The sequence below is a fragment of the Balaenoptera musculus genome, chromosome 15 (assembly GCF_009873245.2).
Source record: "Balaenoptera musculus isolate JJ_BM4_2016_0621 chromosome 15, mBalMus1.pri.v3, whole genome shotgun sequence".
Taxonomy (NCBI): Eukaryota; Metazoa; Chordata; class Mammalia; order Artiodactyla; family Balaenopteridae; genus Balaenoptera; species Balaenoptera musculus.
In genome coordinates this window covers 14,241,902-14,260,041 of record NC_045799.1, presented here as the reverse complement: position 1 = coordinate 14,260,041, position 18,140 = coordinate 14,241,902, and the positions used below count along the sequence as shown (strand labels likewise).

Below are 18,140 nucleotides of genomic sequence, written 5' to 3'. Positions count from 1 at the left end.
TTAGGAGCAAAGTGTTCTAGGTAACGGAAACAGCATGTGCAAAGGCCCTGAGGCAGGAGAGTTTGAGTATGTGGCTGGAGTAGAGGGGAGAGCAGTAAGGAAGTGAGGTCAGGGAGGTCAATTCTGTGAAACCCCCGTTCCAGAATTTAGGGCTTTGAAGCTCTTTTATGGCCACAAAGGCAAATAATCTCCAGGCCCAGGGTTGATTAACATTCTTTATTTTATAGAATTCTCAATCAGAAGTATTTGAAATCACGATTCATCTGGTTATAAGCCCCTTGGGTTTCTCTGTGAATGAACTTCTCCACTGCCCCATCCAATAGGAGTGCACGCCCCACCCCAACGGGCTGTAACTGTGACTAAAATCTTGAAGTAACCCCACGGGAAGGACAGGGAGCCCATTCTCCCTCCTCCCCACTGCTCCCAGGGGAACATCCATGACTCACTTGTGCTGTTTCAAGAACAAGTTCAGTCCCTGGGTGCTGCTTCCCAGCCCGAGCTGCTTGGGGAACCTCATCCCTCAGAGGCATAGGAAGTCAGGGATGTGAGCTTTCTGGGCCCCTCAGCCGGTGCCTTTTCTGATGCTGGGCTAATGCCTGGCTACTGATTCCACAGATACTTCCTGAGCGCCCGCTGGGTCCAAACTGTGCTATTCACTGGGGATGCCGAGATGTTCCTACTTGAAGCGAGGAGGGGTCAGATCCTCTAGGACAGGCCCCACCAGCCACTGGCTCAGGGGAAGTCTTAAGTTGTCCTTGTCTGTAGAAGAGGATTATGGTGTTTCCCTGCCTGAGACATTTGACCTTTTACAAGGCCCCAATTTATCTTCTGACTTTTCTCTCACCCTTAAAAAATGTGGCCTTTGCTAATCAAACATGCTTACCGCTTTGGGTCGGGGTGGGGAGGTAAAGACCAGCTCCTGGAACAAGAAGAAGCCTGCAGCCACGAAGGCCCCTGCGGGCCACGTGCGGGAGGGGCCTGGCTGGAGGGGCCATGGGTCACCTGTGAGAGGGCATGGCCCAGACTTGGCCTGACCCTGGAACTGTGGCCACACTGAATCAGACTGAACAGGAAAATCCTAATAAGCTTGGGTAGAAAGGTCTAGAACTCCCCTTGTGTGCTCGGGAGCCCGGAGAAGCAGCAAGGAGGCTTTGCACGATCTCCATGTCCTCAGGATGTCATCTGTCCCTCCCCCTGTCTCCAGGGATTGAAAATACCCCTGGCTGCTGGGTATCAGCAGGGGTGACATTCGAATAACTGGCAGAGAATTGGCCCCCACCAAGCAGAGCACACACCAGCTGTGACAGCTGGAACAGCTGGACTGGGACACAGCAGCCCCAAAGTCTCTTGAAGGAAGGTGATCCCTAAAGGCAAGATGGTCTCTCCAGATGGTAACTCGTGTAGTCAGTGAGGGATGCTAGCTACGCTTCCCACCCTACTTATTCAAGACAAACGCCATTCCAGATTTGCTTATTGTTGCTGAAATTGGGCTTTCTTGCGTCCTAACCACAGAATAGCTCAGAGATAAAGGAGCTTGTTGCTCAGGCGGCAGATCTGGGAGGTAGCTGCACCCTCAACTGCATGACAGAGGAGAAGGTATCCTAGACAACGAGACTATGGACCCAAGTGGACCACTGGAAGTCACCCTTGCTTGCTGCGTACTGGATCACAGAGAAGAATTGCTTGATCATCCTGTAGGGTCCTGGCAGCAGATGATGGCGAGACCTTCTGGGAGGGCCCAGCACAAAGAGAGTACCTGAGGGGGACTCAGAGGGTCTGAAATGTGTCATTGGCCAAGGTGGATGGCAGTGCTGTGACATTGGTCAGGTGGAGGTTGGCCCAGTCCGGGAAGGTGCCCAGCTGGAAGATGGTCTGTGCCCAAGTATTCATGGCCAAGCTGAGCAGCAGGACGCCCATCACATTCATCAGGAGTCCCGTCCGCGCCTGCAACGGAGCCCAGAGTGAGGGAGGGGCCTGCTTGAGGCCCATTATACAGATGGAAAAGCCCAGGCTCAGAGTCAGAAAGTCCTTCCCCCAAGATTGCACAGCTGGGAAGTGATGGAGCCAGACACAAACCCAGGTTGGTCGATACCCAAGACCCTTCCATCTTTACACGCCTTAGGCTGACCCTCAAGGAGCTGAAAAAGTCCCTATTCACTGAGCGGTTTCTAGGTGCCAGGCACTGTGCCATGCAGCTGTCACAGAGCCTGAAAGCACCCCTGTGAGGGCTGTCATCACCATCATCATCATTATTCCCATTTTACAGAAGAGGAAAATGAGGCTCAGAATTTGGCTCACCCAGGATCAGACAACCTGCAAATAATCTGCTTTGATCAGTAAACATACCCTCTGCTTTTCATTTACTGTCTCCCTCATAGAAGGCAACCTCCTTAGAGGCAGGCCTGTGTCTCCCCTACGCTGCTCAACCCCTCGCCCAGAACATGGAATGCGCTCAGCAAATATCTGTGCAGTGAATGAACCCACGGTGGATGAACGTCTGTCTGCCTGGGTCCCTGCTGTCTCTTTGCTCTGTGATCTCTTTCTGCCTCTCACTGTCTCCATTTGTCCTGCTGGGAACTCTGTGCCTGGAGAGCCTGCGTGGGTGGAGGACTGGTTAAGCAGATTCCCCCTTCTCACCTGCACCAGCTTAGGACCCCGAAGCTTAGGTCCCTGAGCACCCACGGTGCGGACACCCCAGGCAGCCAGTGGAGGGGGCAGGGCAGCAGGAAGCAGGCAGAGGAGGGGGCAGGAGCCGGTTCAGCAGGAGAGCCTGGGGGAGAGCCCTGCTGAAAGCTGGAGGTCCCCCGCCACTGCTACGACCCTCGGCCTCTGTCTCCTCTCCAGCAGGCTGGGCACCGAGGCCCGGCCCTAAGTCCCAGGTGTGGTCCGCTGCTCCTCTCCTAGAGACGCTGCCACCGGGCACAGAGCGCTTGGCCAAACAAGTCAGAAGACAGGGAGGTGCCCAGAGAGAGGGGAAGCCCCTCGTCTCTGAAGCAAACTTTGGAAAGTAGTCGCTGAGGCAGTGCTTCCTGAAGTTGCCTAAGCATACGAATCATCTCAGAGTGTTTGCTAAAAGGTATATTTCTGGTCCCACTCGGAAGGACCTATTCAGAAATTGCGAGATGTTGGGGGAAGCACAAGTCCTGCCTTGATGCCTTGCATGCCACCTCTGGTGTCCACCCACCTCCCCGGACCTCTGCGAGAAAATGCCCAGACTCACCATGTCTTTGACCAGCAAGTGTCCAGAGGCGAAGGCGATTGAGTTGGGGGGTGTCGAGACTGGGAGCATGAAGGCATAGGAGCAGCCGACTGTGCCGGGGATCATCAAGTACAGGGGGTGCACCCTCAGACGGATGGCCTGGGCCCAGGAGGGGCGGGAGAGACCGAGACCGAGAAATACAGAGAAACCACACGGGAGATGGAGACAGGTGGAGAGACAGAGACGCATGGAGAGAGATTGGCGAGTGAGAGAGAACGAGAGAAACAAACGGGAAGACGGATTTAAAGACACACAGAGAGAAATGCGGCCAGAATGGACACACAGGCAGAAATAGAGACAGACAGACAAGAAGAGAACCAGACCGAGGGAGATATGGAGAGAACATTCCTAGGTTAGCGACATTCCAAGCACATGCAGGTTCATCAGGGAGGATGGGCTGGGGAGATTATTTGAGAACACTCCCTCTTCCAACTTGAGTGCGTATCAGAATCACCTGGAGGGCTTGTTAAAGCCCAGAGCGCTTGCCCCGCCTCCTGCAGAGTTGCTGAGTCAGCAGGTCTGGGGCAGGGGCCCCAAGAATTTGCATCTCTAACAAGCCCCCAGGTGATGCTAAGGCTTCTGGTCCAGGGACCACATCTTGAGAATCATGGCTCTAAAAAACCTCAAGTCCCCTGCCTGGTCCTTCTCTCAGCCTAACAATCCAAACAGCTGGCCGCTGGGTACCTTTTGTTGGGGCCTCACTGGATTTCAGAGATAAAGAGAGCTCAAGGTAGCACCCGTCGGCACTCATTTCCAAATTTCTAAGACCGTGTGGATCAAAGGTGTCTGTGGGTTGGCCTCAGTTAGCAGACCACCGGTTCATCACCTCCCCCAAATGACATGTCCACCTGTAACTCATGTTGATCACTTCGCCAGCATTTTATTTAAGATAAGGATTTCTGGCCCCTCTAGGGAATTTTTGTAAACCAAAGCATATACATTTTCTCAAAAAGCACTAAGATCACCCCCTTGCATGTAAAATGTTTTGATTTTGATGATAAGCAACGTTTAGAAGAATAAATCATTTGCTAGTATCTTCTTCAGCAAAAGCGGCCCCTGCAGACCTGATTGGGTCTGCTCTCCCTCCTCTCCCCCAGAGCATCCCCATCTCTCTCAATTGCCAGATCCATCAGATCCTGGGGAAGGGTGTGATTAAATCCAATCACACTTAGCAAGGCTATGGGGACCCCTACCCCACGCTGCTGGTGGGAGTGGAAATGGCACGCCCACACTTGGGAGGGCAATTTGTCCATCTCTTACAAAATTGTAAATGCACATGCTCTTTCACCCAGGGATCTCAGCTCTGGAGATCTAGATGTATCTACGTATAAAAAGGTGCTCAGACAAGGAGAGGCCAAGGCAGCATTGTTGGGAAATAGCAGAGGCTGGAAACAACCTCTGTGTTCATCGGTAGAAGATTGCTTAAATAAACTCAACAACTATGGATTCATAGTGGAATATTCTCCAGTCATTGAGAAAGAATAAAGTGTATCTGTGTGTGCTAATACAGTGTGATATCCATTATAAATTGATGCATAAATAAACAAATAAAAAGCAAAAAGTGATTCAGATAGTGTGCCTGGTATATCACTGTTTACATACAAAGCATATACTTGCAACACATTTAATTTTATCATTTTGGTCTATATTGAGATAATCATATGGTTTGGTCTTCTTTAGTCTATTTAAATATAAAACTATACTGATAGTTTCTGTTAATCAGTTTTGAAATTTCTAGTAGAATTCATACGATCTTGGATCCATTTTGTTATTCGCATCTTTGTTTACATGTGACATTGAGTTATAACTTTCTTTTCCTTTGCTCTCCTTCTGTTTTTTGGTGTCAGGGTTTTGCTGACCTTGTACCTTGATTGAACAGCTTTCTCGATCTTTCTGTGCTCTGGAACACTTGGGGTAAGTGGGGACTGTCTGTTCCTTGAAGGTTTGCTAGCTCTCACCTCAGACATCCCTCTGGGGCTAGTGATTTTTAGAGCAGTGATTCTCCACCGGGGATAATTCTGTCTCCCCAGGAGACATTTGGCAATGTCTAGAGACATTTTGGATTGTCACAATTTAGGGGGGATGCCTTTGGTATCCAGTAGGTAGAGAACAGGAATGCTGCTAAACATCCTACAGTTCACAGGACAGCTTCACAGGACAGAATTCTCCTGCCCAAAATGTCAATAGTGCTGAGAAACCCTGCTTTAGAGGGAGGCTAGGGCTTTGCCTGCCATTAGAATTTCTCCTAAGGTTATTTGTCCACTCAGATTTTCTACTTCTTCTTAATCCATATTTGGCGATTCCTATTTTCCTAGAAAACTCTCCACGTCAGCATGGGTTACTTTTCCCAAAGGAGGGAATTTGGTACATTTGGAAAATATTTACTCTGTTTATGCATTTCTTAAAGAAAAAAACAGTATTCTTTTTAAAAAAAATATCATGGTTCTGACACTATCATGCATTTTGGACGAGAGCAATGACCAACTGTGGCTCCTGGGGGAGCTCCCCGGAGCGAGGAAGAGGTTTCTGAACGTGTGCTGGGGAGAGGTGTTTCCCTCCCGCCCCAGGACCCTGTGTGGACCCTCACCAGCTCCGCCAGGACAGGCAGAAAGATGACGATTGTGGCCGTGTTGCTGGCAAACTCCGTGAAGAAGGCGACGACCACAGTGATGAGCAGCACGGCCAGCACGGGCGGCACCTGCTCCAGCGGGTGCAGCTGCCCGCCGATCCACGCCGACAGCCCCGACTCCTGCACAGGGGAGGAAGCAAGGGCGCCTCTTCACCCCCCAGCCCTCCAACAGCCGCGCCCCCCCGAGCCTGGGCCAAGCGGGGAGGGTTAGGGTTGGCCACAGCGCTGACAACTACACCCTTTCACGTACGGGTCGCCTGAGGTTCAGAGAGGGTAAGTCTCCTGCGCCAGGTCACATATTCCAGCCTGGACTTCAGTCAGCTTCTCCGCTTCCTGAGCTGCTCTGTACTCCATACTCTGCAGGCCCAGGGCCCAAACCCCTGGATCCTCAAATAATCCATTTGGTTCTCCAAATAATCCATTTGGTTGTGGGACCCCTAAACTTGACTGGGAGAGGGGAACTGGACCCTCCATGCTAAATCTTCTCATTCCTCCAGTGATGGTTATTAATTACAAAAATATTAGCACGTTTATACAAAATATTCATTATTAATTTTATAATTATTATGTATTAATACATACCAAATATGTACAAGATATTATATATATCATATATAATAGGAAACGTGTCAGATTATATCAAATACAACACGATGAATAGGATTATCAATAATAAAGATATTTATAATGAGTATTACAATGGTGGTACCACAAACACTAACATTAGTAACATATTATTCATTATCGTAATAATCACCATTATTGAGGCTTTACAGGGTGCCAGGCACCTGCCTGCATTACCTCCCTGACTCTTCCCAACCATCCAGCAAGGTAAGCTTTCCTCCCTGTGTTACAGAGAAGGAACCCTAACTTGGCAAAGTTTTTGTGACTTACTCAAGGTCCCCAAAATAGTGACTAAGATGTATTTTGCATTCAGGGCCACGTACGTCAGTAAACTAACATTCTCCTGCAAAGTTCCTTGTCACTGGGCACCCTCCACTGGATACACCAGACTGTCACTGCACCTCTTAATGAAGGGCAGTGCCCAGAGCGGACCACTGCCCTCCAGGACAGAGAAAAGACAAGGTAGACTGTCTCCTCCCTGGCTCCAGACTACACCTGCCATCAACGCTGCAGAATTACCTCCGAGCTCCCTCTCTGCTGAGTTCTCCAGGAATTACTGTACTTACGAGTATTTAATAATGATACTCTCCCCCACCTCTGTCCTCACCACTTCAAATGTATCGTTAACAACCCGGAATCCAATGCACCTTCATTAAGACCACAAAGAGGAAAAACTGATGTAAAATTGTGCTCGATGCTACCCCCTGGTGGTGCCACGCAGCAATATCTCATTAAAGCTGCAAGGGCGCTGCCTAGGTCGTTTTCTTAACAAAGATAACAAAGCTGTAGGTTTAGGAGCTGATCAAGGGCAGAGTTGGATTAGACCCCTAACGTTTAGAATCAAGTGTATGTCTACCATAGCCCTTTTATGGTAGACACACACTTGTATGTCTACGCAGTATCTTTTGGTACCAACAAACTTCAGTTTATCAGAGAAAATTTATGCTCTTTTGTGTTTAATAGAAAATTTGCTGCTTATTCCAGAACTTAAACTTTCATAGTGGATTCTAGAATACAGTATTCTGTTTTTACATAAATAAAATAATACATTTGTCTCTACAACATGACTTAAAAGTTACCTTCAAGGAATGAATAATACATGCTTAGTTTTCCCTAGAAGAGACCTTATAAAATTAAGGTGCTTCTTTCATATCTGCACTGTTTGATAGCTTAGAAATTATAGTATATGGCAGAGTCGAGCCCCAGCCCCTCCTCTGGCCCAGGGAACGCTGCAGGGAAAAATGGGTCCACTAGTTTTTCCCAGAGGCCACAGCTCTGGCAAAGAGACCGACAGCAGTGTGTGCAATTAAATGGAGAGCGGCTGGAGAGAGGGAATATTAATGACTTGGATGAATGAGAAGCCAAGAGCTTCCCTGTAGCCGGGCCTCTGGGTGCCAGGCTTCCAGCCAGCGTCCCAGCAGGCACTCAGGGCACTGGCTCAGCTTCCGTAGCCGGAGGGAGGTCTGGCAGCTTCCAGAGAGAGGAGACCCCCCAGCTGCTCTCAAGGGGACTCGAACGGGCTTCACCTGCCCTTTCCCATTCCCTTAGAATCAGAAGCTCTGTTTCCTTGGAAACACACAGCCACATGGTTTTCCCAGGGACTCCAGGACCAACAACGGGCAAGGTCAGAGGCAGCATGCCCAGGGGGTGAGGACAAGGGCTCTGGAATCAGATTAAGTTTGTCCCCCCACCTTAATCCATTCTAGCTGTGTCATCCTGGGCAAGTAACTTAACCTCTCTGTGCCTCATTTCCTTTTCTGTAAACTGAGATGTACCAGTCCCTGTCCCAGAGGGTTACTGTTGGGAGAAAAGGAGCTAATCTGTTAAGCACTTAGAAAAGTGCTTGGGCACCAGGCAAGTGCCCAAAACATGCCAGCTGCCATTAGTGGCATCAAGTCACGAGATGTCAGAGGTGGCGGAACACTCAGAAATTGCCCCATGCTGTGGTTGTCAAACTGTGCTCCTTATAGCCCCCACAGACGCCAAGAGGTACCTGAGGCCACATCGCAGGATGGGAGGGGGAGGCTGAGCTGGTCCCCTCTTCCTCCTCCTTTCCCAGTTCCACGAGGTCCTCTCTCCCTGATCTCTCTGACATATAGTAGGGTCAGATCTTAAAGGAGGGTGTTATGCTAGAAATGGAATGTTTAAAGTTAAAATCTCTGGGACTTCCCTGGTGGCGCAGTGGATAAGAATCCACCTGCCAATGCAGGGGACATGGGTTCGATCCCTGGTCCAGGAAGATCCCACATGCCACGGAGCAACTAAGTCCGTGCGCCACAACTATTGACCCTGCGCTCTAGAGCCGCCAGCCACAGCTACTGAGCCTGCGATCTAGAGCCTGTGAGCCAGAGCCTGTGAGCCACGACTACTGAGCCTGCGCGCCTAGAGCCTGTGCTCCGCAACAAGGGAAGCCACCGCAATTAGAAGCCCGCGCACCGCAACGAAGAGTAGCCCCGCTCGCCGCAACTAGAGAAAGCCCGCGCACAGCAACGAAGACCCAATGCAGCCATAAATAAATAATATTTTTTTAAAAAGTTGAAATCTCAATAGAAAACCCTTGAAAAGCTCTTTTAAAGCCTCATAAAACACAATAGGCTCAGCTGTGTGTATACAACTCTGTATAAGAATTCTTAGGTAGAGAGAGCCAGTCAATTTGATTAAAGGAAAGGAGGAGGACTTTACGCACATGTGTGAACATTCAAACCATTGTAATACTTACAAGCTGTGTGGCATTGGGCAAATTAATGAACGTCTCTGTTCCTTGATTTCTTCAAGGGGTTGTGGTGAGGCTTAAATGAGTACAGGTAAAAACGATTCCTCTATATAGTAAGTACTGAACAGGGCTTATTATTATTTATTTAACTTAACAAACACTTAATATAGTGCTCACTCTGTGCTGGGCACTCTTCTAAGCATTTTGCTAATGTTAGCTTATTAATCTTCGAAACAACTCCATGAAGTAAGTAGTATAAATATCTATATTTTATGGTTGAAGAAACTGAGGCACAAAGAGGTTGTGATTTGCCCAGATAAGTCAAATAAGTTTGGAATTTTGAGCCCAGGATCTGGCTCTTACTTCATCAGTCTACCTCGTCAATAAAATAACAACAGCAACAACAATAATAATAAGATAACTCTCCAGCAGGAAATGAGGGATTCAGGAGAATACACGTTTCTACTTGCCTATAGGGTCTGTTCCACCCTGATTTAATACCAAGCTTGTATCACTGAATATATTTGTAGATAAGTTTATTGTGGGTAGAGATTAAATGAGATATAAATGAAGGTGTCAGAATAAGACCTTTTTCTATGAGACAGTATAATTATAATAACAGGAAAAGTGGCGAGGTTGACATAGGCTGCTGGTTTTAGCACCTGGTCTGTATCAGCTCTCTGCTAGGTACTTGCCATCCATCATGTCATCAGTCCTCAAAACAGCCCATATTGTAGGTCTTGTCCAACAAATATTTACTAAATGAGCATGTTATGTACCAGGACTTTTCTAGATGCTTAGAACAGCAATGGATAAGACAGGTACAGTCCCTGCCCTTGTGGCGCTTACATTCTAGTAACAGAGATACCAATAGACAAACAAACAAATGAACAGGATAACTTGGGGGGTAGGTATGGTGTAAAGGAAATAAGTGGGGTGATAAGAGGGAGAGTGACTGTGAAGGGCGGACGCTACTTTAGACAGGGTGGTCAGGGATGGTCTCTCTGAGGACCTGGCCTTGGAGCCGAGACCTGAGGGTAAGGACTCAGAGATCTCAGGCAAGAGCATTCGGCAGAGAGAAAGCAGATGCAAAGGTCCTGGGGTGCAAATGAGTCGTGTGGTTGAGGAACACTAAGGGGCCAGTGGGACTGGAGGGGAGCCCACAAGGGGATAGAGGTAAGGGCTGACAGCAGGAAGGTAGGCAGGGGCTGTCGTGTGTAGGCCAAGGCAAGCCATCAGACTAGAGTCTAATTATATGGGCAGTTTTGCAGCGGGAGAAACCTGCAGTGAGGACATCAAGTGGTCAAGCTCAGAGCAAGCACTGGGATCTGCTTCCAGCCCTTCAGAACCAGCAGGTGGGAGTCCAGTCCCAGTGCAAAGGCCTCTAAGCCCCAGGAGGCCTGGCTGTGACCTGGCGAGGGCACTGGGCAGGGCTAGGAAGCAGGACATGCCTGTGAGCACTCTGGTCCCTCCTACAGCAGGCCGCCTGTGGCGGGGGATGGTACGAGCAGGGGTTGGGGGAGGGAGCAGCTGTCACACAAAGTCCTTTTTGAACAGAAACCACGGCCAGCTGCCCAAGGCTGGGCCAGGAGCCAGACTGGCCTCCCGGCATGCTCAGCGGTCCTGCAGCCAGGCCCATTGAGAGCCAGGCTTTGTCCACCACTCCCTGAGCCTGGAGAAGCCTTTGGGGTGCAGGTCAGACTCAGGGTGAGGCGAGGTTCATATCATCTCGATAAATGGCATCATTTCCACTGAGTTGCTCAGGGCGAGAACCTCCCCTTTTCCATAATATCTAATCATAATAAACAACTATGTTTGGCTATGTTCTAAGTTCTCCACATGTATTAATTCACTTAATAAGTGTAACAACTGTATGAGATGGGCACCATTATTATGCCCATTTTACAGATTAGGAAGTGGAGGCACACAGCTCAGAGGTGAAAGATCGACTCCAACCCAGATGGTCTGGGTCCACCGCCCATGCTTTCTACCATTGCATTGCATGGCCTCCTCAAGGCCATGGCTAACATGCCACTTCCTCCCAGAAGCCTTCCCTGATACATCCCCAGTAGGAGGCAATAGTGAGAATAGTGAGAAGAGTCAGACAGATGCAAGTTCAAAGCCCAGCTCTGTTACCTATGAGCTGTGTTCCCTAGCATGAGTCACTTAACCTCTCTGGTCCTCAGGATTCCTAAAATGGAGACAAAAACAGTACTTTTGCTCATCCATCCTTTTGTTCCTTTTGAAGTCTGTACCTTTGTATGTGTCATTTATTGAAAAAAATGAACAAAATAAAAACACATTTCACAAAAAAAGAGTAGCTATGTAGAGAAGCTGGATGTGCCCCCCAGCCCCCCTTCAGTGCGGCCTTGGTGTGGGGTCCATAGCGTGATGGTTCCACTCTCGGGACTCTGAAGGCCTTTTGCCCCAGCGCAGGGAGTGCGGGCAGCAGACGGCCTTCACTGTCAGCCCCTGAGGGACCGTCTCAGACTGGGAAGTTGTCCTGCCCGAGGTTACACCACTCCTGGGGCGGAGTCTCCCCACCTCTCCTGCTTCCTTCCCTCCCTTCCAGAGGGCACAGCCTAATGCCTGCTCACTAATTCCCGCCTCAGAGTCAGTCTCCTGGAAGCTGAACCCGCAATCACCATGGAGTGAGTGTTTCGAGAGAACACGCAGGGAGCTCTTGGCTCCTTTTAGCGGTGTATCCCTTCATTTACTCTCTTCTTTAATTACTCCCAACAACCCCATAGAGTAAGAACTCCGAGCCCATTCATAGCTGAGAAAACTGGTGCCCAGAAGGGTTAAGGAACTTGCCTAAAGGGCCCCAGCAAGGAGTAGGATAGCTTGGATTTGAATCCAGGTACTCAGATCCCCAAGCCTGGGCTTCCGTAACACTATTTGAAACTGATCATTAAAACTGAATTTTATAATGCCATTTGCAGCAGCATGGATGGACCTAGAGATTATCATGCTAAGTGAAGGAAGTCAGAAAGAGAAAGACAAATACTGATATCACTTATATGATATCACTTATATGTGGAATCTAAAATATGACACAAATGAACTTATTTACAAAACAGAAACAAACTCACAGACATAGAGAACAGATTTGTTGCCAAGGGGGAGAGGGGTGGTGGAGGGATAGATTGGGAGGTTAGGATTAGAAGATGCAAGTTATTATATAGAGAATGGATAAACAACAAGGTCCTACTGTATAGCATAGGGAACTATATTCAATATCCAGTAATAAACCATAATGGAAAAGAATGTGAAAACAAATGTGTATAAATATATATATATATATAAAACTGAATCAATTTGCTGTACAGCAGAAATTAACACAGCATTGTAAATCAACTTTACTTCAATAAAATAAATTTTTTTAAAAACTTAATTTTCTTTTCTTTTTTTTTGAATTTTATTTATTTATTTTTATACAGCAGGTTCTTATTAGTTATCTATTTTACACATATTAGTGTATATATGTCAATCCCAATCTCCCAATTCATCCCACCACTCCCACCCTCCCACCCCACTTTCCCCCCTTGGTGTCCATACGTTTGTTCTCTACATCTGTGTCTCTATTTCTGCCTTGCAAACACAAAACTGAATTTTAAAAAGTAAGCAATTTGAGAAGTAATTTCAGGTTTCCTTTACCTTAATTTCCCATTGACCCTTAATTGGCTGTGGCCTTGAGTACCTCGGCTTACATGGAGAAATTTAGGGGTGGGGTGGGGCCCAGCTTCATGAGCTGTGGGTTCAAATCCCAGCTCTGCCTTCTGGCTGCACAAAAGTAGGCAACTTGTTTAGCCTCGAGTTGCCTCCATTTCCTCATCTTGGAAATGAGGACAGCAACAGTATCTACTTCAGCTGTGTCTTTGAAGATTAACAGAGTCAGTATTTGCAAAGTGCTTCCCGAGGTGCCTGGCACTTGGGAAGTTCTCAAGAGTGAGCCGTTAGGAGGCTGGACTCTGAAATCAGACGGACTGGAGTTTGAACCCCACCCCTTAAGCAGAGGGCAACTGTATGACCTTAAGAGAATTGCTTCATTTTTTCAGGCCTCGGTTTTTCTACCTGGAAAATGGGTATAAAAATATTCCCGGGACTTCCCTGGTGGCACAGTGGTTAAGAATCCGCCTGCCAGTGCAGGGGACATGGGTTTGAGCCCTGGTCTGGGAAGATCCCACATGCTGCAGAGCAACTAAGCCTGTGCACCATAACTACTGAGCCTGCACTCTAGAGCCCACGAGCCACAACTACTGAAGCCTGCGCACCTAGATCCTGTGCTCTGCAACAAGAGAAGCCACCGCGATGAGAAGCCCACGCACCGCAGCAAAGAGTAGCCCCCGCTCACGGCAACTAGAGAAAGCCCGTGTGCAGCAACGAAGACCCAACCCAGCCAAAAATAAAAAAAGTTTTTTAAATAAATATTCCCTAACGCTGAGAGCCAGTGTGAAGATTCAATGAGATAATATGTTATGACACATGTTGGACACTGAAGCTGCACTTCCTCTGAGCAGGGCTGGCTGTGCTGAGACCGCGTGCCTCCAGAAATTCTGCTCTGTCAGTGCCTCCCTCGCCTCAGTCTAGTCCCGGCTCTGCCTCTGTGCTCACAGAGCCCTCTAGAATAACATTAATAGTAACACAACACCTAACATAGGGGTCAAGAGCATAGGCTCTAGAGCCAAACTACCTGGATTCTAATCCTGAGTACATAGCTGTGTGGCCTCAGGCAAGTTACTTTACCTCCCTGTGCCTCAGTTTCCTAATCTGTAGAATGGGGATAGCGATGGCATCTATCTCATAGGCTTGCTGGGAAGTTTAAATGCGATATGTGTAAAGCACGTTGAACAGTGCCTGGTACAGGGTGAGCCCGCTAGGGTGTTACTCCTCTGTGCTCACAGGACCCTCCAGTCATGATATTAGTAGTAGTACTAGTGTAATGCTCACTGCAAGCTCCTTGCGATTCTCCATCGTACCCTTTTCCTCTCTTTCTGGGCAGCGCCAGGCACAGTATGGAGCTGTGAGGTGTCCACTCTGATGACCCCCATGTGGCAGGTGGGGCATCTGCGGTGCCCGCGGGGCCCGTGTAGCCTGCGCCCTCTGCGGCTGCCCCGGGACTGGCGCGCGCCTCCCCAGGCTGCAGCCCGCTTGCTGCTCTTACCTCACAGCCTTTGGCCATGGCGAAGCCCCCTCCCAGGAGAAGGATGATGTTCCAGGGCACCGTGTCCTGAGCCTTCTTCCACGTCAGCAAGGGCTCTGTCTCTGTGTTGGGAGCTGGGCAGAGAGAAGGCACTTAACCTGGGAGGGGACACCCTTCCCCCCCGGGCAGGGAGGGGACCCAACACACATTCAGGACAGTCAGCCGGAGGAGGGGATACCGGCCCCAGCAGCCCCATCTTGGTGGGGACACTCAGGGGTCTCCAGGAAGCCACAATCTGGCTCCAGCGTCCGATTTGGGGCGTCTGCTCTACTCAGAATGCAGCTTGAGAATCTCCTGGAACTGGGCAGTCCGCACGCAGAACATCCTTTAAATCTCATAACAGCCCTTCTGGGTAAGTACTACTTTCACTCTCATTTACAAGAGAAAAGGCCCTCTTTGTAACTGAAGGTGTACAGAGAGGGAAAAAAGAGGAAGGGAATGCAGGAGAATAGAAACCAAGGGCATGTTTGGTCCATGGAAATACAGGATGATTTGTATTTCTTCAAAAGCAGCCATGTCTGCAGTAGTTAGAACAAGGGGTCGGCAAATGTCTTCTGTAGCGAGTTGGAGAGTGACTAATTTAGGCTTTGCAGGCCTCTGTTGCAGCAAGGCTGCCACGGTAGCATGAAAGCGCCACAGACAAAACGGACACACGTGGGTGTGGCAGTGTTTCCATGAAATTCTATTTACAGAGTGGGTGGCAGCCCAATTTGGCCCACGGGCTATAGTTTGTCATCCCTGCATTGAGAGCATCCTCCTGGACCCTGGCTCACTGTGTGCCCTTGAAACGTGACCTTGCCTCTAAGCCCCCATATCCTCAGCCAATATCTGACACAATAATAGTACCTGGGGGTTCTTGTGGGCACTGATGAAGCAACGAGGGAGCTGTGAGTGGAGGGACGTTTCTGTTTAGTTTGCAGCCGTATCCCAGTGTCCCTGCCTGACACCTGGAAGTCACTCCATAAGTACTTGTCGAATAATATATTCAACACACACAGCCCAGTGCCTGGTGCCGAATAAGCACTCTTGAACTGGCACTCTTCACCGTGGGCTGCCAGCGGCCTCTCTGGAGGAGGATGGGTCTGGCCCATTCACAGCAGTTCGCCCTCTGTCAGGACAGTTCCTGGTTAAGTACCCATTGATATTTTGTTTCCCCTTTTCAGTGTTTTTCAAAATTTTACACCGTGGTTTTCTAAAACAAAAGTTAATAATTGGATAATAAAGACAATCAAAGCTACTTAATAGGGCTTCCCTGGTGGCGCAGTGGTTGAGGGTCCGCCTGCCAATGCAGGGGACACGGGTTCGAGCCCTGGTCTGGGAAGATCCCACATGCCGTGGAGCAGCTGGGCCCGTGAGCCACAACTACTGAGCCTGCGCGTCTGGAGCCTGTGCTCCGCAACAAGAGAGGCCGCGATAGTGAGAGGCCCGCGCACCGCGATGAAGAGTGGCCCCCACTTGCCACAACTAGAGAAAGCCCTCACACAGAAGTGAAGACCCAACACAGTCAAAAATAAATATAAATTAATTAATTAATTTAAAAAAAGTACTTAAAAAAAAATGGCTAATTGAGGCTCTTAATAAAAAAAAAAAAAAAAAAAAAAGCTACTTAATAAAGGCCCTCCTAGATAATTTGCAGCCCTTGGGTTCAGATGTCACACACCGCCAGGGGATTCTTGGGCCAAACACAATGTATGATTTAAGCCCAGAACTAGAAGAGGCAGCTGGAGATGTCAGGAGGCCCAGCCCTCTGCCTTCAGGCGATAAAATAGCATTTCATTAAAGAGACAGCCAAGGTCTGAAAAAGTAAAGTGACTCACTTTACAGGGTCGGACAGGGGAGGCAGAAGGCCCTGAGATGAGTTTAACATAATGCAGGTTAAGTGAGTTAAGTTGTGAGCGCTTATAAGACGGCTCACCATATGGTCATTACCGTTAACGTTAGCTGTTATTGCCTTTATTATTTTCCCATCCAACCATGACCTTGTCACTGTTTCTCATAAGTGCAGCCTCTAACTGTCTAAATTTCTCACTTCCACATTATGCCAGCTGCCTTCTAGAGCAGTAGCTGAAAGCACAGGCTTTGAGGTGGAACTAGAATTCAACCCTGGCTCTGCCATTCGGCTATGTGACTTGCGCTAGTGGCTCCACCTCTCTGAGGCTCAGTGTCCTCATCTGCAAAAGGGAGCAACAGTACCTTCTCAGAGGCCAGTTGGGAAGGTGACACGGGCCCATATATGCAAAGGGCTCAGCACAGGATGTGGCCCAGAGCAAGTCCTCGGTCATTTATTTAACAACTGTATATTGGGGACCTACCATGTGTCGAGCACTCTTCTAGACACTGAGGATACGGGAGTGGCGAAAACAGAGAAAGTCCTGCCCATTGGAAAACTTACATTCCAATAAGTGAGGCAGGTGATAAATCAATAAACGTATAATGTTGGGACATTTTATGTGCTATGAAGAAAAAGAAAATACAGGAAAGGGACAGAGTGACAAAGGAGGGGTGCTTTTATAGATGGTGTAGTCAGAGAAGGCTTCTCTGGGGAGGTGACATTAGGACAGAGTCTGAATAGAGTGATGGAGTGAGCCATGCAGATATCTGGAGGAAGAGCTTGTTGGGCAAAGAGGAAATGGAAGCTGTCACCATCCACATGGTGGTCATCCTCCTCCTCCTCATCAACAACACCCTCCACCTCCTCTTCCTCCTCCTCACCATCCACATCACCATCCACATCATCATCCTCATCACCATCCACATCATCCTCATCATCCACATCATCATCATCATCATCATCCACATCATCCACATCATTATCATCCACATCATCATCATCATCATCATCATCCACATCATCATCATCATCCACATCCTCCTCCTCATCATCATCAAGCAACACCCTCCACCTCCTCTTCCTCCTCCTCACCATCCACATCACCATCCACATCATCATCATCATCATCATCAACATCCTCATCATCCACATCATCATCATCATCATCATCCACATCATCCACATCATCATCATCCACATCATCCACATCATCATCATCATCCACATCATCATCATCATCATCATCCACATCCTCCTCCTCATCATCATCAACAACAACCTCCACCTCCTCTTTCTCCTCCTCGCCATCCACATCACCATCCACATCATCATCATCATCATCATCAACATCATCATCATCATCATCCACATCATCCTTATCATCATCATCCACATCATTCTCCTCCTCCTCATCAACAACACCCTCCACCTCCTCTTCCTCCTCCTCACCATCCACATCATCATCCTCATCATCATCAACATCATCATATCATCATCCTCCTCCTCCTCCTCCTCATCATCCTCATCATCATCATCACCATCCACATCATCATCATCATCAACATCATCCTCATCATCCACATCATCATCATCATCATCATCCACATCATCCACATCATCATCATCATCATCACCCACATCCTCCTCCTCCTCATCAACAACACCCTCCACCTCCTCTTCCTCCTCCTCACCAACCACATCATCATCCACATCATCATCCACATCATCATCATCATCACCATCAACAACATCATCCTCATCATCCACATCATCATCATCATCATCAACATCATCCTCATCATCAACATCATCATCATCATCACCATCATTATTGTTCAACCACAAGCACAATGCCTGGCACATAGTGGGCAGAGCATCAAT

At 48.5% G+C, this 18,140-nt stretch overlaps 1 protein-coding gene across 6 annotated transcripts in view; it reads right to left on the bottom strand.

The window, feature by feature from the left end:
• Positions 1 to 201: 201 nt before the first annotated feature.
• The window catches only part of SLC13A3 (solute carrier family 13 member 3), an 86,990-nt gene continuing 69,051 nt past the window's right edge, over positions 202 to 18,140 (bottom strand). For 5 of the 6 annotated variants that reach the window (XM_036825374.1, XM_036825373.1, XM_036825372.1 and 2 more), the window contains 4 exons: positions 14,390 to 14,502; positions 5,847 to 6,008; positions 3,221 to 3,358; positions 1,768 to 1,944 (listed from right to left, as the gene is read on the bottom strand). In XM_036825374.1, coding sequence (XP_036681269.1) covers positions 1,768 to 1,944; positions 3,221 to 3,358; positions 5,847 to 6,008; positions 14,390 to 14,502 — 590 coding nt within the window. Of the gene's footprint in view, positions 1,945 to 3,220; positions 3,359 to 5,846; positions 6,009 to 14,389; positions 14,503 to 18,140 lie in introns of all 6 variants that reach the window. The other variant, XM_036825369.1, reaches the window with a different exon arrangement.